Source organism: Anser brachyrhynchus (assembly GCF_964034855.1).
Source record: "Anser brachyrhynchus genome assembly, contig: SCAFFOLD_106, whole genome shotgun sequence".
NCBI lineage: Eukaryota > Metazoa > Chordata > Aves > Anseriformes > Anatidae > Anser > Anser brachyrhynchus.
In genome coordinates, this window is record NW_027664005.1 from 500,393 (window position 1) to 523,908 (window position 23,516).

Consider the following 23,516-nt stretch of genomic DNA (forward strand, 5'->3'; position numbering starts at 1 on the left):
GGGGTAGGGGTTAGGGTTAGATCCGTGGTTGCCATAGGCTTAGGGGTCAAGGTTCTTAGGGGTTAGGCCTAATATTAGGGCGGAAGGCCAAAATAAGAGCTTCAAAGAGCATCAAAACCAGCCGCCTTACGTAACAGGTGTGCGTCCTGGGGGAGCAGAGACTCCCGGCGCACCCAGCGCTGCTTGCTTGCCTCTATTCGTTTAATAAATTGTAAACTTTGATTGTAATCCTATTTGGATTTATAACAGCCATTTATAACACTTTTTATATTTGTATTTTATTTAAGGCTGTCTTGCCCCCCTCCCCCCCCCCCAGCCTCGCTGCTCGCCAATAAAGCTGGCGCAGGGGCTAAGGGATTTGAAGGGCCTGCTTGTACACCTAAGGGATTTGAGGGCCTGCTTGTACACCTTTGGGGACTGCCTCTTTTGGGGGGGGGTGGGGGGGTGTTAGGAGCTGCTTGTATACTTTTTTAGGCATTCCTCTGAGAGGGGGTTGGGAGCTTCGTGTATACTGGGGGGGGAGGGCCTCCCTCGAGGTGGAAGGGGGGGGGGTTGGAGCGTTTCTACACTGTAGGGGCCTGCCTGTACACTTTTGGGGCCTGCCTTGTGATTCAAAGATCATAAATCCAATTTCTTTAAGTGATTTATTCTTTATTGACGGCGCCGGATGCACGGAGGATCTTTCCGCCTATCGTGCATCCCGAAGTGAAAAGCCGTCTCAAATTTATACATCACAGTGATTAATATTTTATTAACGCCTATACATATTCATTATCTAACCCCGCCTACTCTCGCTTCTCATGCTAATCAGTTTTTTGTGTCCTGCGCCTGCGCAGATCCTCTCAGTGGTCTTGGGCAGGGGTCGTCGAGCTGTGGTCAGTGGTCTCAGAGAGGAAGGCCATAAGTCTTCCTCACAGTGTACTTTTCACCCTTGGTCAGGATTCTGCTGAGTTAGCTTTCTTCCTAACCGCAAGGACTGTTTTTTCTTCGAATCTTCTGCTCATTATTTTCTTATCTTGGATTCCAATGTCTTGTTCGAGATATATTGCCCATATATGTCCTATTTCGAGATACATTGTCCGTACATCTGTTTCCTGCCCTACACCTAATGTTCTGTTCTCCTTTAATAGTTACATTCTTAACCCTTTCTTATCTGGAATCGCCTCAGCTTCCCTAATCAATCCCCCCTTTTCTTTTCCCCATGCAAATTCTTTTGCATTGCATGCCCTTATCATTAGCAGTATCGCAGTAACATACATACAAATATTCCTACTACCAATAACATAACCAGATCAGTAAAAACTTGTTCTAACTATTGAAAGTTGGGTAACCATGAGGTTAACTTATTCCATATTTCCTCAAAGCCCCATGAAATGTTATCCTTACTAATCTTATACAGAACCTTTGTTTGTTTCTATATTTCCGCTATGTCGGTAGAGACCTTTCCGAATACAAAAATTCTTCTTCCCAGCCTCTACGATATGTATCCCTCAATACCTTGCCATGTACTTTCGTCAGGGAAGCTAATATTGCCATTCGTTGTAACAATTTCCAATTCCAAACAAGTATTACAAAAGACAATATTAAACTTATACCAACTAACATCAATAGAACAATAATTGGGTGACACAATGTGTTCAAAATCCCAGTTGCAGTTGGCGACCATCCAAAGAGTTTGTCCCACCAGCTATGATCTGTGTCTTGTTTTACTCTTTGCAAAACTCTGTTTATTTCTTTTGTATCATGGTGGACAGTGATTAAAGTCTTCTCTCCATCTTCCTGAATGCCTTTTAAAATTTTGATCAGGTCTTGGTGTTTAAGTAATTGCTTCACTAGCGTGAGGTTCATCAATAGGTGTGGGTAATAACTTGTGATACATTGTGTTGTTGGACTTGATCAACTGGTGGGATACCACTGGTGCTGAATATAAAAAATCACACCCGATGATTCTAACAAAGTTATAAATACAAAAGTTAGAATGATTTTTGCTAGGTAGAGTTATGTTTTCCTTATCTACTTCTACAAAAGCACAAGCAGTTCTTAAACACACACAGCCTTGACCAATATATACAAGCACAGTCTTTTGACTAGTATTTGGATGAATTTCAAAGTGGCAAACACCTCGCTCAGTGTCAAGACAGACATCCTGAGCATCAATTGTGTTGCTCTCACAAATAAATCCTTGTTGTTCCCAGGTAACACATGATTCTAGATTCACAGACTGCCATTTCCCATTCTTCATCCGGGCCCAGGTTCTATGCTCCGAAGGATAGAGCACTGTTTCCTCATGATTTAATCCTAGTGCAATAATGGGGTGGATAACATAAACTGTAGCATTACGTATAGTAAGCACAAAGGCAGTAGCCATGTTAATAATGGGATCATAGGTAAAATTTACCAGAGTCCACCAAGATTGGAACTTCTTTTCAAAATCATTGGCATTGTCCCAAACAATCTTTCGGACTTCAGCCGGAAAAATGCCTTCACTTCCTTCCCTAATGATCAAGGCAGCCGTTGCCTGCATCCATAACTGTACCTGTATACAACTAAGAGCTAAAGAGACATTATCTTGCGCCATACTAAGTGCATCTATTATTAGTCTGTGGTCCTGGTCTTCAGCCTTTTCCCATATTGGTAACACCTTTGAAACTTGCCATTGGCTAGTTCCCAATGCCAGTAAGGATGATTGCAGGGGCTGTTTTAGTTTTGTCAAATCGCTTGTTGCTGTGGCTAGCTTATTCATTAGTATTTCTGAATCAATTCCATTTAAAACTCCTAATCCTGTTCCTAGCATTCCAGTTAAGTCTCTTTGTCTTCTGCCCCTGAGGTGTACTTGCTTTTGTGACCATATTGTCCAGCCTTCTAATGATGTCTTTAGGAAAGGAGAACAGGCTGGTTGAACTGCTGAGATGTTAATTTGTATTAGCAATTCAACACGCTTGAGAGACCATTCTGGATTAAATAACAATTGTTGTTGGCCTGTGTTCCTTACTACATATGGGCCTGTTTCATAAATTTTGGGTTCCAGCTTGACTGGGGCTTGGGCATAGGTTGTAGGGGAAGGAAGTGCAATAGGGGGTCTCACTGTCGTAGGAAGTATAGCATATATTGTAAAATTTATCATGAGGCTCTCGCCTTCCTTGATCTCGAGCTTTTGACCATTATTAGTCCAAAAACAGTTAACTGCTACAGTCTGTGTTAATATAAAATTATACCAACAATCTAATTTACCTGGGCGGATACAACCTTCTTGTTGGCCACTTTTGGAAGTCGGTTTTACTAAAATTCCCATTGCTTTCTCGTGGGCTGTTCCATTAATCATTCGGCACCCTATTCCAATTTCGTCCCCTACAGTTCTTTGGTGTATCCACCCTTCCCCTAAATTTTGCCATTCTGATAATGCATGTAAATGATCATTTGTTCGCCAAATAACCACAACAGCTAACTTTCCATTAATGCTCTTATCCTCTGTGGTTACGGCTTCAGACCAAGGCCACCCACCATTCTCTATCATCATAGAAGAACCTTCCAATTCTTGAATCACAATTACAACTATAAGCCACAGAAATAAAACAATTCTGTTAACTAAATTTCTGCTAACTACATTACTAAATACTCCTGACCATAGTGTCTTCATTTCGCTTGACTGAACTTTAGTTTCAGTTCACCGTCACCCAGCGTTACTTTCCAGGGGGCTTTTGGAGCTTTCTTCACTCTCGAATAATGGATCCAGGCCGTTTGCTCCTTAATCTTGATGGCGGTATGTGTTGTCAGCAGCACCTGGTATGGTCCCGTCCACTTTTCTTCCAAAGGGCGACCTGCAAATGCTTTTACATACACATAATCCCCAGGTTTAAAGGGGTGGATTGGTTGGTCCAGCCCTCTAGCCCTGGTTCCTGAGAGAACTTTAGATATTTGATTCAACTGTTTTTGGAGTCCTATTAAATAATTATACAAGTATCCCGACCCCAGTTGCGTCAGGTCCTCCCCGCTGAACAAAAACTGATAGGGTCTTCCGTATAATATTTCAAAAGGGCTTAAATTTTCCTTTGTCCGTGGTTTTACTCTAATTCTAAGTAAAGCCAAAGGGAGAGACTGAGGCCATGATAAATTAGTCTCTTGTCCTATTTTGGCTATTTGTTGTTTGATTAGATGATTCATCTTTTCCACTTGTCCGCTTGCCTATGGTCTGTAAGGGGTATGGAGTTGCCAGTCTACCCCTAAGACCTTACTTACTTCTTGAACTATTTGCGCACAAAAATGAGAGCCTCTATCCGAGGACATTGCTGCCGGAATTCCGAAACGCGGTATTATCTCATTCAGTAAAACCTTAACCACTTCTCTTGGCTTGTTGGTTCGACAGGGAAAAGCCTCCGGCAACCCGGAAAAAGTATCTGTCAAAACCAACAAGTATCGATACCCCCCTTTTCTTGGCAGTTCTGAAAAATCTATCTGCCATTGTTGTCCTGGATAGTTTCCTTTACTGATTATTCCGAACTTTACCCTATTTTCTGTATTAGGGTTATGATGCAAACAAATACTGCATTGCTGGGTTACTTGTTTTACCGTAGTATACAGATTTCTTCCCACCAAGACTCGACTCAGATTTTTATATAAGGTGTCTGCTCCCCAATGAGTCTTATTATGTTCTGCCATGACCAGAGGCCATATTAAATTAGAGGGTAGTACAACCCTATTATCTTTCAGGTATACCCATCCATCACTCCTTGCTTTTCCTCCCAGGTCCCCAATTAACTTTTGATCTTCCCGTGTGTACCTAGGTTCCTGTCCTTCACCTAAAGTTTGTATTTTACCGTCTGGTATTAAAGTGAGCGCTTCTGCCTCAGCCAATCCGGCCACCCTTTTTGCTTCTTGGTCAGCCAATCGGTTCCCTACCTCGAAGTCAGCGGTTCCTTTTTGGTGTCCCCGGCAATGTATAACAGCCACCTTCTCTGGGTGCTTTACCGCTTCCAACAACTTCAAAATCTCCTCAGCATATTTTATTTGTTTTCCTTGGGCCGTTAATAATCCTCGTTCCTTCCAGATAGCCCCATGTGCATGCACCACACCAAATGCATACTTAGAGTCTGTCCAGATATTTACTTTCTTTCCTGCTGCTAGTTCCAATGCCCGCGTAAGGGCAATTATTTCTGCTTTCTGAGCAGACGTCCCAGGGGGTAATGGTTTCGACTCAATTACCTGTTGAGTGGTCGTCACCACATACCCTGCTTTGCGTTGTCCTTGTTTCACAAAGCTGCTTCCATCAGTATACCATGATTCGTCCGCGTCTTCCAAGGGCTCCTCCTTGAGATCTGGTCGGCTAGAATACACAGTTTCCATAGTTTCGATACAATCGTGGACCACTGGCTCGTCAGGAGCATTACTAAGGAAAGAAGCTGGGTTCACAATGTTAGTAACCACAATTTCTACGTCATCTTGCTCCACCAGTATTGCTTGGTATTTTAAAAATCTTTGAGGGGATAACCAGTGTGCCCCTTTCTGCTCCAAGACTGCCGAGACAGTGTGTGATACCAGCACGGTTATCTTCTGTCCCATAGTGAGCTTCTGAGCCTCCTGTATATTCATGATGACAGCGGCCACCGCTCGAAGGCAACCCGGCCAACCTTTACTTACTTCATCCAGTTGTTTAGAGAAGTAGGCCACAGCTCTCCTGTAGGGGCCCAGCTTCTGTGCCAGCACCCCCAGAGCCATCCCTTGTCTCTCATAGGAGTACAACCAAAAGGGTTTAGACAAGTCCGGTAGACCCAAAGCTGGTGCTCGCATTAACTCCAATTTAAGCTTCTTAAAGGCAGCCCGTGCTTCCCCCGTCCAGACCAATTTTGATTGGTTATTCTTGATGAGGTCATATAGGGGTTTTACAATTAGTCCATAATTATTAATCCATAGACGGCACCAACCTGTCATCCCTAGAAAAGTTCGTAATTCCTTAATGGTCTGTGGTTCTGGGGTACGGCAGATAGTTTCTTTCCGTTCTGTTCCTAACTCCCTTTGTCCCCCTGAAATCTCAAACCCCAAGTAAGTTACACGTGACTGAATCAGCTGAGCCTTCTGTTGAGAGACTCGATACCCATTCAAACCCAGAAAATTAAGGAGACTTATCGTCCATTGCATGCAGCTGCTCCTATTCTCAGTGGCTATCAAAAGGTCATCAACGTATTGCAGCAGAACTCCTTCGGTGTTTGGGGCCTCCCAAACCTCAAGCTCTTTTGCTAGTTGATTCCCAAAAATCGTGGGGCTGTCTTTGAATCCCTGCGGCAATACGGTCCAGGTCAATTGAGCCTTTTGTCCTGAGTCTGGATTTTCCCATTCAAAAGCAAAAAGCTTCTGACTTTCTGGGGCTAAAGTCAGGCAGAAGAAGGCATCTTTTAAATCCAGTACAGTAAACCAAACTAAATTATCTTTTAATTTAGTCAGTAATGTGTACGGGTTGGCTACCACAGGGTGTATATCTTCAGTGATCTTATTTATAGCTCTTAAATCCTGCACTAATCTATAGTTCTTCCCATCTGGCTTCTTAATTGGTAGTATAGGAGTATTATATTCAGATTCACACTCAACCAGCAGTCCATGTTTTAAAAACTTATCCACTATCCCCTTAATTCCTTTCCTGTCTTCTAATCTTAGGGGATATTGCTTGATCTTAACTGGCCTTTCCCCTGGCTTTAATCTCACCACTATCGGGGCTGCATTTTTGGCTCGCCCAGGGATGTCAGTAGCCCAGACTCCTGGGTAAACTTGGTCTAAAATCTCCGAAGGTACTTTACCGATGGGGTCTGCTTGTATCAGCGTTAAGCTTAGCGCGGTTATCAGCTTTTCTTCTCTCACCTTTAGCCCCACCTTCCCTTTTTCAAAGACAATTTCCGCTTCTAATTGTTCTAGTAAATCTCGCCCCAGCAAAGACTTCGGGGATCCTGGTAAATATAAAAACCTATGTATTCCCATCTGTTTCCCTAACTTATATTTTAAAGGCCTTAGGAAAAAGGCTTTCTCGTGCTGGCCTGTAGCTCCTATCACCGTCACAAAATCCTCATCCTCTGGTATCAATTTCTGGTTTAACACAGAATAAGTCGCTCCTGTGTCAATTAAAAACTCCACTTCCTGTCCTGATTTCCCTAGCTTAATTTTAACCAGCGGATCTGCTAGGGTAGAATCCCCCGGTCCACTTCATTGGTCAGGAGATACACTAGCTACCATCAACCTGTTCTTCTCCCGTTGTTTCGGACATTCCCTTTTCCAATGACCCACTTCCCTACAATATGCATACTGATTCGGTCTCAGGGGAGGCTTTACTGACCTTCCCCTTATCCCATTCCCTCTTCCTTTTCCCCGAAAAGGTTCTTCTTGCCTCTGTAAGGCTGCAACAGTTGCCGCAGCAATAGCCCTACCCAGCCTTTGTTTCTCATTCCCTTCTCGATTCCTAAATACCCTCCATGCCTCTTCCACCAGCCTTTCTAAATCTCTCACATCCGGCTCTTTCATTTTCTGAAGCTTCCGCCTTATATCGTCCGCAGACTGACCCAAGAACAATGATACTAGCTGGACTTTACCTTCCTCAGAAGAGGGGTCTATCGTTGTAAATTTTTGCATTGCTGTCCTTAGTCGATCGAGAAATTCTGACGGGGTCTCAGTTTGCCCCTGTTTTATGGTATATAACCTAGACCAGTTTACAGACTTTGGTATCGCACTTTCCAAGGCGATCCTAATCCATTCCTGATATCTTTTTAATAACCTATAATCACCCTCATCATTATAGTCCCAGTTTGGGTCCACTCTGGGCACATATACCTCCACAGTTCCAGGTAAAACTCCTGACATTACCTGGGTCTGTACTTGAGTTTGTGCATTCTTAATTACCAGTTGCTTTTCCGTTTCCGATAATGCTGCCAGCATTATCTCTATATCTTTCCAATCGGGATCTAAATTCTTTACAATCAGCTCAAACCTCCGGGCCACTGATTCTGGATCATCCCGGTATCCTTTCACAGCTTCCTTCCATGAATCTAACTCAGCAGTTGTGAAAGGTACTTTTATCCGAGCTGGTCCGTTAGCCCCCATAGCCTGTCGTAATGGGGCTTGAATAACGGGCCCGACCTTACTTCGGGTTCGAGCCGTGATCGGGGTAAAGTCTCCATTCCCCCAACTCTCATTTTTCTTATCTATTCTGCCGTTTCCTGGGCTCGCCCCCACGCCTCGTTCTATTATCTGGGGCGGGAGGACATAATCCTCCATTCTCTCCTCTGACTCATTCAATTTCAAACATCTCTGCCCGATACTGCACGCCGAACAACATCTTTTCATTTTTCCTGCCCCTTCCTTCTTCATATCCTTTTCTATTGCCAGGATCAAAGGATCCTGTGGGGCTAAGTTAATTCCACACTCCTTCTGCCATTCCGGGTGGTTTCTCAAAGTGAAAAACATATCTGCGTATGACACCTCATCCCACTTTCCTTCTCTCCTTAGAAACAACATTAACTGTAGTAAAGTATTATAATTTAAGGTTCCATTCAGTGGCCATTTTTCCTCACAATCCAACTTATAAAGTGGCCACCATTGATTACAATATTTTATCAACGTTTTCTTATTTTCAGTTCCACCGGGGGATCCCCCTATATCTTTCCAATGACTCAAGATACATCCCAACGGGCTTTTCTTTGGAATCCCACTACTCTGCTGCCCCCCCCATGTTACAGTTCAGAATGTTTCTTGTTACACAATACAAGCCGGCAGCTTTCCACAATAACACCAAGATCCTAGTAACGTTATAAAGAGTACAATCAAAATCCCAAAGACAATAGCCAAGGTCAAGTTCCACATTTAAACACAACGTAATACCAACCTCGCATGCAAAGGTTATTTGTTTCCCAACAGCAACTGAGTGCTTTCCAAAAAACCAAATGCCGTCCTGCAGAAAACTTTTACTTTCCGACTTACAGACGACCCCAATTAACCGGTCAACCAAATAAACCAAAATAAAGAATATAATCACTTACAGTGATGGGGTCCGTGTCTGCCTCCGCAGTGATCCGTTGAGTCGAGGAGTCCCTCCGGGAAATCCCGGGGGTACCCTAGGGAGTCCTGTTCCCAGCGGGTCCTGCGGTCCGGCAGAGAAGAAGTCCCATCTGGGGTGCCAGATTGATTCAAAGATCATAAATCCAATTTCTTTAAGTGATTTATTCTTTATTGACGGCGCCGGATGCACGGGGGATCTTTCCGCCTATCGTGCATCCCGAAGTGAAAAGCCGTCCCAAATTTATACATCACAGTGATTAATATTTTATTAACGCCTATACATATTCATTATCTAACCCCGCCTACTCTCGCTTCTCATGCTAATCAGTTTTTTGTGTCCTGCGCCTGCGCAGATCCTCTCAGTGGTCTTGGGCAGGGGTCGTCGAGCTGTGGTCAGTGGTCTCAGAGAGGAAGGCCATAAGTCTTCCTCACAGTGTACTTTTCACCCTTGGTCAGGATTCTGCTGAGTTAGCTTTCTTCCTAACCGCAAGGACTGTTTTTTCTTCGAATCTTCTGCTCATTATTTTCTTATCTTGGATTCCAATGTCTTGTTCGAGATATATTGCCCATATATGTCCTATTTCGAGATACATTGTCCGTACATCTGTTTCCTGCCCTACACCTAATGTTCTGTTCTCCTTTAATAGTTACATTCTTAACCCTTTCTTATCTGGAATCGCCTCAGCTTCCCTAATCACTTGGAGGGGTTGGGAACTGCTTGTACACCTTTGGGGCCTGCGTCTGCGCGGGGCGGGGGGGGGGGGGGGGGGGGGGTGGTTGGAGCTGGTTTTAACCTTTCGGGCTTGCATCTGGAGGGGGTTGGGGCCTGCCTTTGGGGGGGTGGTTGTGAGCTGCTTGTATACTGTAGGGGCCTGCTTGTACACCTTTGGGGCCTGCGTCTGGGGGGGGGTGGGAGCTGCTTGTACACTGTTAGGGCCTGCCTTGGGGGAGGGGTTGGGGCATGTGCCTTGGGGGCATGGGGTTGGGAGCTGCTTCTACGCTGTAGGGGTCTGGGTCTTGGGGGGTTGGGGCTGTTTGTACACCTTTGGGGCGTGCCTCTGGGGAGGATGGGGAGTTGCTTGTACACCTTTGGGGCCTGTGTCTGGGGGGGGGTTGGGGCCTGTGCCGGGGGGGTTGGGAGCTGCTTGTACGCTCTAGGGTCCTCTGGCAGGCTTTGGGGCCTCCCTTTGAGGGGGGCAGTTGGGAGCTGGTTGTACACCTTTGGGGCCTGAGTCTGGGGTGTGGGGGCTGGGGCTGAGGCCTGGGGCCTGGGGCATGCATCTGGGTGGTGGTGGTGGGGGGTCCAGTTCATGCGGGGGGTGGGTTGGGAGCTGCTTGTGGACAGTTGGGGTCTGCATCCGGGTGTGGCTGGGGCCTGCTTGTAGACTTCTGCAGCCTGTGTCTGGTGTTTGGGGGCTTTTCTGTAGTGTTTGGGGATCGCATTTTGGCTTTGGGATGTGTCTAGAGCTTCTGGGGCCTAGCTGTAGTGCTTGGGGCCTGCGTCTGGGGCTTTTCTGTAGCATTTTGGTAGCGTGTTTGTGATTTGGGGTCTGTATCCAGGGTTTTGCCTTTTTTGTAGTTTTCAGCTTTGTGTCTGTTTCTTTGTTGGTTGCCTGGGGTTTGGGGTTTGGATCATTAGTCAGTGTCATTAGCGTCGGGGGGTTGATATGAAGGGTTAGGGTTGTGGTTAGAGTTGTTAGGGTTAAAGAGAATAAGGATTTTAGGGTAAGGGGATCAAGGTTGTGGGAATAAAAATGTTTTTGCACAGAGTTACATCGTTTAGAGGGAAGGAAGGTGGTATTGATATATGCTTGCAGTGATAAGAAAGCTTAACAGACAACCTTGTAAAATGCAGACAACCAGAATCCTTAGAGCAATTGGGTGGAAATCACGGTGTAAGAAACATTACCACCTCAAAGAGGAAAACAGTCAAGAAAAAAATAAAATTGACTAGTAACAGGCCAGCAGCTGTGTATTTTCTGTGAAGCACTGGATAGATTGTGAACATGGATTACCCAGTCAATGGGGAAACTGGGGAGGGTCCTGGTCACCGAGAGGAAAAAAAAAATTATATAAACTGTGTTATGGAACTAGTAGGTGGCTTGTGGGACGCCTGCCATTGCAATCGTGAATAAAAATGCTACCTCACTGAGATACTTGCCTGAGCCTATGGTATTGGTTACAGAGTGTTTCTAATAAGGTGTTAGGGTTTTAAGGTTTCAGGGCTAAGGCACTAGGGTTGGGTTTCAGGGTTAGGGTTTCCAGGGTTTAGGGTTAGGATTTTAAGGTTGTTAGGGTTGGAGTTATAAGGGTTAGGGTTTGGGGGTTAGTGTGTTAAGGTTTTAAAGTATTTTGTGGTTTTAGTGTTGATAGGGTTTTTAGGGTTAGGGTCTTAGGGTTTTAGTTATGGTCAGGTATTTAGGGTTAGGGTTTTAAGGTCTTATTTTTTTTTTTTTAAGGTTAGGGTCTCCAGCGGTAGGGCTTTGAGAATCTTTACGTTTTGGGTTAGGGTTTAGAGGGTCTTAATTTTTAGGGTTAGGGCTTTTAGGCGTAGGTCTAGTGTGGTAAATTTTATCGGGTTAGGACTGTAAGGGTTTTTAGGGTTAGGGTTTCTAGGGTTTTTTGGGGTAGGGGTTAGGGTTAGATCCGTGGGAGCCGTAGTGTTAGGGGTCAGGGTTCTTAGGGGTAAGGCCCAATATTAGGGTGGAAGGCCAAACTAAGGGGGGAGCCCCCCCCAAAATTGAAGGGTCGAAGCCCCAATTTAGGGGAATAAACGTCAAAATTGTGGGGTCCCCCAAAATTGGGCGGAAGAGCTCTTAATATTGGGGGAAACCCAAAAAAGGAGGGTGGGGGACTCTAAAATTGGGGGGACCCCCCCAAATTGGTTGTGTCCCCCCCCAAATTGGTTGTGTCCCCCCCAAAATTGGTTGTGTCCCCCCCAATTAGGGGAGGAACCCCCAAAATTGGGTGGGCGAACCCCCATATTGGGGGGGCAGAACACTTAAATGGAAGTGTGAAATTCCAGAATTGAATGTGGACCCCCCAGAACAGTCTTCAGGGGTTTAGTGTGGTAAATTTTATCGGGTAAGGGCTGTAAGGGTTTTTAGGGTTAGGGTTTCTAGGGTTTGTTGGGGTAGGGGTTAGGGTTAGATCCGTGGTTGCCATAGGCTTAGGGGTCAAGGTTCTTAGGGGTTAGGCCTAATATTAGGGCGGAAGGCCAAAATAAGAGGGGAGGAGCCCACCCAAAATTGAAGGGTTGAAGCCCAAAGTTAGGGGAAGGAACGTCAAAATTGTGGGGTCCCCCAAAATTGAGCGGAAGAGCTCTTAATATTGGGGGAAACCCAAAAAAGGAGGGTGGGGGACTCTAAAATCGGTTGTGTCCCCCCCAAAATTGGTTGTGTCCCCCCCAAAATCGGTTGTGTCCCCCCCAATTAGGGGAGGATCCCCCAAAATTGGGTGGGCGAACCCCCATATTGGGGGGGCAGAACACTTAAATGGAAGTGTGAAATTCCAGAATTGAATGTGGACCCCCCAGAACAGTCTTCAGGGGTTTAGTGTGGTAAATTTTATCGGGTTAGGGCTGCAAGGGTTTTTAGGGTTAGGGTTTCTAGGGTTTGTTGGGGTAGGGGTTAGGGTTAGATCCGTGGTTGCCATAGGCTTAGGGGTCAAGGTTCTTAGGGGTTAGGCCTAATATTAGGGCGGAAGGCCAAAATAAGAGCTTCAAAGAGCATCAAAACCAGCCGCCTTACGTAACAGGTGTGCGTCCTGGGGGAGCAGAGACTCCCGGCGCACCCAGCGCTGCTTGCTTGCCTCTATTCGTTTAATAAATTGTAAACTTTGATTGTAATCCTATTTGGATTTATAACAGCCATTTATAACACTTTTTATATTTGTATTTTATTTAAGGCTGTCTTGCCCCCCTCCCCCCCCCCCAGCCTCGCTGCTCGCCAATAAAGCTGGCGCAGGGGCTAAGGGATTTGAAGGGCCTGCTTGTACACCTAAGGGATTTGAGGGCCTGCTTGTACACCTTTGGGGACTGCCTCTTTTGGGGGGGGGTGGGGGGGTGTTAGGAGCTGCTTGTATACTTTTTTAGGCATTCCTCTGAGAGGGGGTTGGGAGCTTCGTGTATACTGGGGGGGGAGGGCCTCCCTCGAGGTGGAAGCGGGGGGGGTTGGAGCGTTTCTACACTGTAGGGGCCTGCCTGTACACTTTTGGGGCCTGCCTTGTGATTCAAAGATCATAAATCCAATTTCTTTAAGTGATTTATTCTTTATTGACGGCGCCGGATGCACGGAGGATCTTTCCGCCTATCGTGCATCCCGAAGTGAAAAGCCGTCTCAAATTTATACATCACAGTGATTAATATTTTATTAACGCCTATACATATTCATTATCTAACCCCGCCTACTCTCGCTTCTCATGCTAATCAGTTTTTTGTGTCCTGCGCCTGCGCAGATCCTCTCAGTGGTCTTGGGCAGGGGTCGTCGAGCTGTGGTCAGTGGTCTCAGAGAGGAAGGCCATAAGTCTTCCTCACAGTGTACTTTTCACCCTTGGTCAGGATTCTGCTGAGTTAGCTTTCTTCCTAACCGCAAGGACTGTTTTTTCTTCGAATCTTCTGCTCATTATTTTCTTATCTTGGATTCCAATGTCTTGTTCGAGATATATTGCCCATATATGTCCTATTTCGAGATACATTGTCCGTACATCTGTTTCCTGCCCTACACCTAATGTTCTGTTCTCCTTTAATAGTTACATTCTTAACCCTTTCTTATCTGGAATCGCCTCAGCTTCCCTAATCAATCCCCCCTTTTCTTTTCCCCATGCAAATTCTTTTGCATTGCATGCCCTTATCATTAGCAGTATCGCAGTAACATACATACAAATATTCCTACTACCAATAACATAACCAGATCAGTAAAAACTTGTTCTAACTATTGAAAGTTGGGTAACCATGAGGTTAACTTATTCCATATTTCCTCAAAGCCCCATGAAATGTTATCCTTACTAATCTTATACAGAACCTTTGTTTGTTTCTATATTTCCGCTATGTCGGTAGAGACCTTTCCGAATACAAAAATTCTTCTTCCCAGCCTCTACGATATGTATCCCTCAATACCTTGCCATGTACTTTCGTCAGGGAAGCTAATATTGCCATTCGTTGTAACAATTTCCAATTCCAAACAAGTATTACAAAAGACAATATTAAACTTATACCAACTAACATCAATAGAACAATAATTGGGTGACACAATGTGTTCAAAATCCCAGTTGCAGTTGGCGACCATCCAAAGAGTTTGTCCCACCAGCTATGATCTGTGTCTTGTTTTACTCTTTGCAAAACTCTGTTTATTTCTTTTGTATCATGGTGGACAGTGATTAAAGTCTTCTCTCCATCTTCCTGAATGCCTTTTAAAATTTTGATCAGGTCTTGGTGTTTAAGTAATTGCTTCACTAGCGTGAGGTTCATCAATAGGTGTGGGTAATAACTTGTGATACATTGTGTTGTTGGACTTGATCAACTGGTGGGATACCACTGGTGCTGAATATAAAAAATCACACCCGATGATTCTAACAAAGTTATAAATACAAAAGTTAGAATGATTTTTGCTAGGTAGAGTTATGTTTTCCTTATCTACTTCTACAAAAGCACAAGCAGTTCTTAAACACACACAGCCTTGACCAATATATACAAGCACAGTCTTTTGACTAGTATTTGGATGAATTTCAAAGTGGCAAACACCTCGCTCAGTGTCAAGACAGACATCCTGAGCATCAATTGTGTTGCTCTCACAAATAAATCCTTGTTGTTCCCAGGTAACACATGATTCTAGATTCACAGACTGCCATTTCCCATTCTTCATCCGGGCCCAGGTTCTATGCTCCGAAGGATAGAGCACTGTTTCCTCATGATTTAATCCTAGTGCAATAATGGGGTGGATAACATAAACTGTAGCATTACGTATAGTAAGCACAAAGGCAGTAGCCATGTTAATAATGGGATCATAGGTAAAATTTACCAGAGTCCACCAAGATTGGAACTTCTTTTCAAAATCATTGGCATTGTCCCAAACAATCTTTCGGACTTCAGCCGGAAAAATGCCTTCACTTCCTTCCCTAATGATCAAGGCAGCCGTTGCCTGCATCCATAACTGTACCTGTATACAACTAAGAGCTAAAGAGACATTATCTTGCGCCATACTAAGTGCATCTATTATTAGTCTGTGGTCCTGGTCTTCAGCCTTTTCCCATATTGGTAACACCTTTGAAACTTGCCATTGGCTAGTTCCCAATGCCAGTAAGGATGATTGCAGGGGCTGTTTTAGTTTTGTCAAATCGCTTGTTGCTGTGGCTAGCTTATTCATTAGTATTTCTGAATCAATTCCATTTAAAACTCCTAATCCTGTTCCTAGCATTCCAGTTAAGTCTCTTTGTCTTCTGCCCCTGAGGTGTACTTGCTTTTGTGACCATATTGTCCAGCCTTCTAATGATGTCTTTAGGAAAGGAGAACAGGCTGGTTGAACTGCTGAGATGTTAATTTGTATTAGCAATTCAACACGCTTGAGAGACCATTCTGGATTAAATAACAATTGTTGTTGGCCTGTGTTCCTTACTACATATGGGCCTGTTTCATAAATTTTGGGTTCCAGCTTGACTGGGGCTTGGGCATAGGTTGTAGGGGAAGGAAGTGCAATAGGGGGTCTCACTGTCGTAGGAAGTATAGCATATATTGTAAAATTTATCATGAGGCTCTCGCCTTCCTTGATCTCGAGCTTTTGACCATTATTAGTCCAAAAACAGTTAACTGCTACAGTCTGTGTTAATATAAAATTATACAACAATCTAATTTACCTGGGCGGATACAACCTTCTTGTTGGCCACTTTTGGAAGTCGGTTTTACTAAAATTCCCATTGCTTTCTCGTGGGCTGTTCCATTAATCATTCGGCACCCTATTCCAATTTCGTCCCCTACAGTTCTTTGGTGTATCCACCCTTCCCCTAAATTTTGCCATTCTGATAATGCATGTAAATGATCATTTGTTCGCCAAATAACCACAACAGCTAACTTTCCATTAATGCTCTTATCCTCTGTGGTTACGGCTTCAGACCAAGGCCACCCACCATTCTCTATCATCATAGAAGAACCTTCCAATTCTTGAATCACAATTACAACTATAAGCCACAGAAATAAAACAATTCTGTTAACTAAATTTCTGCTAACTACATTACTAAATACTCCTGACCATAGTGTCTTCATTTCGCTTGACTGAACTTTAGTTTCAGTTCACCGTCACCCAGCGTTACTTTCCAGGGGGCTTTTGGAGCTTTCTTCACTCTCGAATAATGGATCCAGGCCGTTTGCTCCTTAATCTTGATGGCGGTATGTGTTGTCAGCAGCACCTGGTATGGTCCCGTCCACTTTTCTTCCAAAGGGCGACCTGCAAATGCTTTTACATACACATAATCCCCAGGTTTAAAGGGGTGGATTGGTTGGTCCAGCCCTCTAGCCCTGGTTCCTGAGAGAACTTTAGATATTTGATTCAACTGTTTTTGGAGTCCTATTAAATAATTATACAAGTATCCCGACCCCAGTTGCGTCAGGTCCTCCCCGCTGAACAAAAACTGATAGGGTCTTCCGTATAATATTTCAAAAGGGCTTAAATTTTCCTTTGTCCGTGGTTTTACTCTAATTCTAAGTAAAGCCAAAGGGAGAGACTGAGGCCATGATAAATTAGTCTCTTGTCCTATTTTGGCTATTTGTTGTTTGATTAGATGATTCATCTTTTCCACTTGTCCGCTTGCCTATGGTCTGTAAGGGGTATGGAGTTGCCAGTCTACCCCTAAGACCTTACTTACTTCTTGAACTATTTGCGCACAAAAATGAGAGCCTCTATCCGAGGACATTGCTGCCGGAATTCCGAAACGCGGTATTATCTCATTCAGTAAAACCTTAACCACTTCTCTTGGCTTGTTGGTTCGACAGGGAAAAGCCTCCGGCAACCCGGAAAAAGTATCTGTCAAAACCAACAAGTATCGATACCCCCCTTTTCTTGGCAGTTCTGAAAAATCTATCTGCCATTGTTGTCCTGGATAGTTTCCTTTACTGATTATTCCGAACTTTACCCTATTTTCTGTATTAGGGTTATGATGCAAACAAATACTGCATTGCTGGGTTACTTGTTTTACCGTAGTATACAGATTTCTTCCCACCAAGACTCGACTCAGATTTTTATATAAGGTGTCTGCTCCCCAATGAGTCTTATTATGTTCTGCCATGACCAGAGGCCATATTAAATTAGAGGGTAGTACAACCCTATTATCTTTCAGGTATACCCATCCATCACTCCTTGCTTTTCCTCCCAGGTCCCCAATTAACTTTTGATCTTCCCGTGTGTACCTAGGTTCCTGTCCTTCACCTAAAGTTTGTATTTTACCGTCTGGTATTAAAGTGAGCGCTTCTGCCTCAGCCAATCCGGCCACCCTTTTTGCTTCTTGGTCAGCCAATCGGTTCCCTACCTCGAAGTCAGCGGTTCCTTTTTGGTGTCCCCGGCAATGTATAACAGCCACCTTCTCTGGGTGCTTTACCGCTTCCAACAACTTCAAAATCTCCTCAGCATATTTTATTTGTTTTCCTTGGGCCGTTAATAATCCTCGTTCCTTCCAGATAGCCCCATGTGCATGCACCACACCAAATGCATACTTAGAGTCTGTCCAGATATTTACTTTCTTTCCTGCTGCTAGTTCCAATGCCCGCGTAAGGGCAATTATTTCTGCTTTCTGAGCAGACGTCCCAGGGGGTAATGGTTTCGACTCAATTACCTGTTGAGTGGTCGTCACCACATACCCTGCTTTGCGTTGTCCTTGTTTCACAAAGCTGCTTCCATCAGTATACCATGATTCGTCCGCGTCTTCCAAGGGCTCCTCCTTGAGATCTGGTCGGCTAGAATACACAGTTTCCATAGTTTCGATACAATCGTGGACCACTGGCTCGTCAGGAGCATTACTAAGGAAAGAAGCTGGGTTCACAATGTTAGTAACCACAATTTCTACGTCATCTTGCTCCACCAGTATTGCTTGGTATTTTAAAAATCTTTGAGGGGATAACCAGTGTGCCCCTTTCTGCTCCAAGACTGCCGAGACAGTGTGTGATACCAGCACGGTTATCTTCTGTCCCATAGTGAGCTTCTGAGCCTCCTGTATATTCATGATGACAGCGGCCACCGCTCGAAGGCAACCCGGCCAACCTTTACTTACTTCATCCAGTTGTTTAGAGAAGTAGGCCACAGCTCTCCTGTAGGGGCCCAGCTTCTGTGCCAGCACCCCCAGAGCCATCCCTTGTCTCTCATAGGAGTACAACCAAAAGGGTTTAGACAAGTCCGGTAGACCCAAAGCTGGTGCTCGCATTAACTCCAATTTAAGCTTCTTAAAGGCAGCCCGTGCTTCCCCCGTCCAGACCAATTTTGATTGGTTATTCTTGATGAGGTCATATAGGGGTTTTACAATTAGTCCATAATTATTAATCCATAGACGGCACCAACCTGTCATCCCTAGAAAAGTTCGTAATTCCTTAATGGTCTGTGGTTCTGGGGTACGGCAGATAGTTTCTTTCCGTTCTGTTCCTAACTCCCTTTGTCCCCCTGAAATCTCAAACCCCAAGTAAGTTACACGTGACTGAATCAGCTGAGCCTTCTGTTGAGAGACTCGATACCCATTCAAACCCAGAAAATTAAGGAGACTTATCGTCCATTGCATGCAGCTGCTCCTATTCTCAGTGGCTATCAAAAGGTCATCAACGTATTGCAGCAGAACTCCTTCGGTGTTTGGGGCCTCCCAAACCTCAAGCTCTTTTGCTAGTTGATTCCCAAAAATCGTGGGGCTGTCTTTGAATCCCTGCGGCAATACGGTCCAGGTCAATTGAGCCTTTTGTCCTGAGTCTGGATTTTCCCATTCAAAAGCAAAAAGCTTCTGACTTTCTGGGGCTAAAGTCAGGCAGAAGAAGGCATCTTTTAAATCCAGTACAGTAAACCAAACTAAATTATCTTTTAATTTAGTCAGTAATGTGTACGGGTTGGCTACCACAGGGTGTATATCTTCAGTGATCTTATTTATAGCTCTTAAATCCTGCACTAATCTATAGTTCTTCCCATCTGGCTTCTTAATTGGTAGTATAGGAGTATTATATTCAGATTCACACTCAACCAGCAGTCCATGTTTTAAAAACTTATCCACTATCCCCTTAATTCCTTTCCTGTCTTCTAATCTTAGGGGATATTGCTTGATCTTAACTGGCCTTTCCCCTGGCTTTAATCTCACCACTATCGGGGCTGCATTTTTGGCTCGCCCAGGGATGTCAGTAGCCCAGACTCCTGGGTAAACTTGGTCTAAAATCTCCGAAGGTACTTTACCGATGGGGTCTGCTTGTATCAGCGTTAAGCTTAGCGCGGTTATCAGCTTTTCTTCTCTCACCTTTAGCCCCACCTTCCCTTTTTCAAAGACAATTTCCGCTTCTAATTGTTCTAGTAAATCTCGCCCCAGCAAAGACTTCGGGGATCCTGGTAAATATAAAAACCTATGTATTCCCATCTGTTTCCCTAACTTATATTTTAAAGGCCTTAGGAAAAAGGCTTTCTCGTGCTGGCCTGTAGCTCCTATCACCGTCACAAAATCCTCATCCTCTGGTATCAATTTCTGGTTTAACACAGAATAAGTCGCTCCTGTGTCAATTAAAAACTCCACTTCCTGTCCTGATTTCCCTAGCTTAATTTTAACCAGCGGATCTGCTAGGGTAGAATCCCCCGGTCCACTTCATTGGTCAGGAGATACACTAGCTACCATCAACCTGTTCTTCTCCCGTTGTTTCGGACATTCCCTTTTCCAATGACCCACTTCCCTACAATATGCATACTGATTCGGTCTCAGGGGAGGCTTTACTGACCTTCCCCTTGTCCCATTCCCTCTTCCTTTTCCCCGAAAAGGTTCTTCTTGCCTCTGTAAGGCTGCAACAGTTGCCGCAGCAATAGCCCTACCCAGCCTTTGTTTCTCATTCCCTTCTCGATTCCTAAATACCCTCCATGCCTCTTCCACCAGCCTTTCTAAATCTCTCACATCCGGCTCTTTCATTTTCTGAAGCTTCCGCCTTATATCGTCCGCAGACTGACCCAAGAACAATGATACTAGCTGGACTTTACCTTCCTCAGAAGAGGGGTCTATCGTTGTAAATTTTTGCATTGCTGTCCTTAGTCGATCGAGAAATTCTGACGGGGTCTCAGTTTGCCCCTGTTTTATGGTATATAACCTAGACCAGTTTACAGACTTTGGTATCGCACTTTCCAAGGCGATCCTAATCCATTCCTGATATCTTTTTAATAACCTATAATCACCCTCATCATTATAGTCCCAGTTTGGGTCCACTCTGGGCACATATACCTCCACAGTTCCAGGTAAAACTCCTGACGTTACCTGGGTCTGTACTTGAGTTTGTGCATTCTTAATTACCAGTTGCTTTTCCGTTTCCGATAATGCTGCCAGCATTATCTCTATATCTTTCCAATCGGGATCTAAATTCTTTACAATCAGCTCAAACCTCCGGGCCACTGATTCTGGATCATCCCGGTATCCTTTCACAGCTTCCTTCCATGAATCTAACTCAGCAGTTGTGAAAGGTACTTTTATCCGAGCTGGTCCGTTAGCCCCCATAGCCTGTCGTAATGGGGCTTGAATAACGGGCCCGACCTTACTTCGGGTTCGAGCCGTGATCGGGGTAAAGTCTCCATTCCCCCAACTCTCATTTTTCTTATCTATTCTGCCGTTTCCTGGGCTCGCCCCCACGCCTCGTTCTATTATCTGGGGCGGGAGGACATAATCCTCCATTCTCTCCTCTGACTCATTCAATTTCAAACATCTCTGCCCGATACTGCACGCCGAACAACATCTTTTCATTTTTCCTGCCCCTTCCTTCTTCATATCCTTTTCTATTGCCAGGATCAAAGGATCCTGTGGGGCTAAGTTAATTCCACACTCCTTCTGCCATTCCGGGTGGTTTCTCAAAGTGAAAAACATATCTGCGTATGACACCTCATCCCACTTTCCTTCTCTCCTTAGAAACAACATTAACTGTAGTAAAGTATTATAATTTAAGGTTCCATTCAGTGGCCATTTTTCCTCACAATCCAACTTATAAAGTGGCCACCATTGATTACAATATTTTATCAACGTTTTCTTATTTTCAGTTCCACCGGGGGATCCCCCTATATCTTTCCAATGACTCAAGATACATCCCAACGGGCTTTTCTTTGGAATCCCACTACTCTGCTGCCCCCCCCATGTTACAGTTCAGAATGTTTCTTGTTACACAATACAAGCCGGCAGCTTTCCACAATAACACCAAGATCCTAGTAACGTTATAAAGAGTACAATCAAAATCCCAAAGACAATAGCCAAGGTCAAGTTCCACATTTAAACACAACGTAATACCAACCTCGCATGCAAAGGTTATTTGTTTCCCAACAGCAACTGAGTGCTTTCCAAAAAACCAAATGCCGTCCTGCAGAAAACTTTTACTTTCCGACTTACAGACGACCCCAATTAACCGGTCAACCAAATAAACCAAAATAAAGAATATAATCACTTACAGTGATGGGGTCCGTGTCTGCCTCCGCAGTGATCCGTTGAGTCGAGGAGTCCCTCCGGGAAATCCCGGGGGTACCCTAGGGAGTCCTGTTCCCAGCGGGTCCTGCGGTCCGGCAGAGAAGAAGTCCCATCTGGGGTGCCAGATTGATTCAAAGATCATAAATCCAATTTCTTTAAGTGATTTATTCTTTATTGACGGCGCCGGATGCACGGGGGATCTTTCCGCCTATCGTGCATCCCGAAGTGAAAAGCCGTCCCAAATTTATACATCACAGTGATTAATATTTTATTAACGCCTATACATATTCATTATCTAACCCCGCCTACTCTCGCTTCTCATGCTAATCAGTTTTTTGTGTCCTGCGCCTGCGCAGATCCTCTCAGTGGTCTTGGGCAGGGGTCGTCGAGCTGTGGTCAGTGGTCTCAGAGAGGAAGGCCATAAGTCTTCCTCACAGTGTACTTTTCACCCTTGGTCAGGATTCTGCTGAGTTAGCTTTCTTCCTAACCGCAAGGACTGTTTTTTCTTCGAATCTTCTGCTCATTATTTTCTTATCTTGGATTCCAATGTCTTGTTCGAGATATATTGCCCATATATGTCCTATTTCGAGATACATTGTCCGTACATCTGTTTCCTGCCCTACACCTAATGTTCTGTTCTCCTTTAATAGTTACATTCTTAACCCTTTCTTATCTGGAATCGCCTCAGCTTCCCTAATCACTTGGAGGGGTTGGGAACTGCTTGTACACCTTTGGGGCCTGCGTCTGCGCGGGGCGGGGGGGGGGGGGGGGGGGGTGGTTGGAGCTGGTTTTAACCTTTCGGGCTTGCATCTGGAGGGGGTTGGGGCCTGCCTTTGGGGGGGTGGTTGTGAGCTGCTTGTATACTGTAGGGGCCTGCTTGTACACCTTTGGGGCCTGCGTCTGGGGGGGGGTGGGAGCTGCTTGTACACTGTTAGGGCCTGCCTTGGGGGAGGGGTTGGGGCATGTGCCTTGGGGGCATGGGGTTGGGAGCTGCTTCTACGCTGTAGGGGTCTGGGTCTTGGGGGGTTGGGGCTGTTTGTACACCTTTGGGGCGTGCCTCTGGGGAGGATGGGGAGTTGCTTGTACACCTTTGGGGCCTGTGTCTGGGGGGGGGTTGGGGCCTGTGCCGGGGGGGTTGGGAGCTGCTTGTACGCTCTAGGGTCCTCTGGCAGGCTTTGGGGCCTCCCTTTGAGGGGGGCAGTTGGGAGCTGGTTGTACACCTTTGGGGCCTGAGTCTGGGGTGTGGGGGCTGGGGCTGAGGCCTGGGGCCTGGGGCATGCATCTGGGTGGTGGTGGTGGGGGGTCCAGTTCATGCGGGGGGTGGGTTGGGAGCTGCTTGTGGACAGTTGGGGTCTGCATCCGGGTGTGGCTGGGGCCTGCTTGTAGACTTCTGCAGCCTGTGTCTGGTGTTTGGGGGCTTTTCTGTAGTGTTTGGGGATTGCATTTTGGCTTTGGGATGTGTCTAGAGCTTCTGGGGCCTAGCTGTAGTGCTTGGGGCCTGCGTCTGGGGCTTTTCTGTAGCATTTTGGTAGCGTGTTTGTGATTTGGGGTCTGTATCCAGGGTTTTGCCTTTTTTGTAGTTTTCAGCTTTGTGTCTGTTTCTTTGTTGGTTGCCTGGGGTTTGGGGTTTGGATCATTAGTCAGTGTCATTAGCGTCGGGGGGTTGATCTGAAGGGTTAGGGTTGTGGTTAGAGTTGTTAGGGTTAAAGAGAATAAGGATTTTAGGGTAAGGGGATCAAGGTTGTGGGAATAAAAATGTTTTTGCACAGAGTTACATCGTTTAGAGGGAAGGAAGGTGGTATTGATATATGCTTGCAGTGATAAGAAAGCTTAACAGACAA

At 45.1% G+C, this 23,516-nt stretch overlaps 1 protein-coding gene and 1 long non-coding RNA gene across 2 annotated transcripts; one reads left to right on the top strand and one right to left on the bottom strand.

Annotated features, from left to right (window-relative positions):
* The first annotated feature begins 553 nt into the window (after nt 1–553).
* Nucleotides 554–4,977, top strand: LOC308186505. Its single transcript, XR_013944090.1, has 2 exons — nt 554–2,829; nt 4,663–4,977. It is a non-coding gene; the product is annotated as an uncharacterized lncRNA (long non-coding RNA).
* On the bottom strand, nt 4,931–21,645 carry LOC308186504 (uncharacterized protein). Its single transcript, XM_080608617.1, has 2 exons — nt 19,861–21,645; nt 4,931–7,270 (listed from the first exon to the last, which is right to left on the bottom strand). The coding sequence occupies exons 1-2, from the start codon at nt 21,136–21,138 to the stop codon at nt 7,205–7,207; spliced, it is 1,344 nt and encodes a 447-aa protein (XP_080464743.1). The 5' UTR covers nt 21,139–21,645; the 3' UTR covers nt 4,931–7,204.
* Nucleotides 21,646–23,516: the final 1,871 nt, after the last annotated feature.

Coding starts and splice junctions, on each gene's coding strand:
- LOC308186504 (XM_080608617.1), bottom strand. CDS start 21,138: ATGTTGTTTCTAAGGAGAGAAGGAAAGTGGGATGAGGTGTCATACGCA. Junction 7,271..19,860: donor GGGAGAAGAACAGGTTGATG/GTAGCTAGTGTA, acceptor TGCATATTGTAG/GGAAGTGGGTCATTGGAAAA.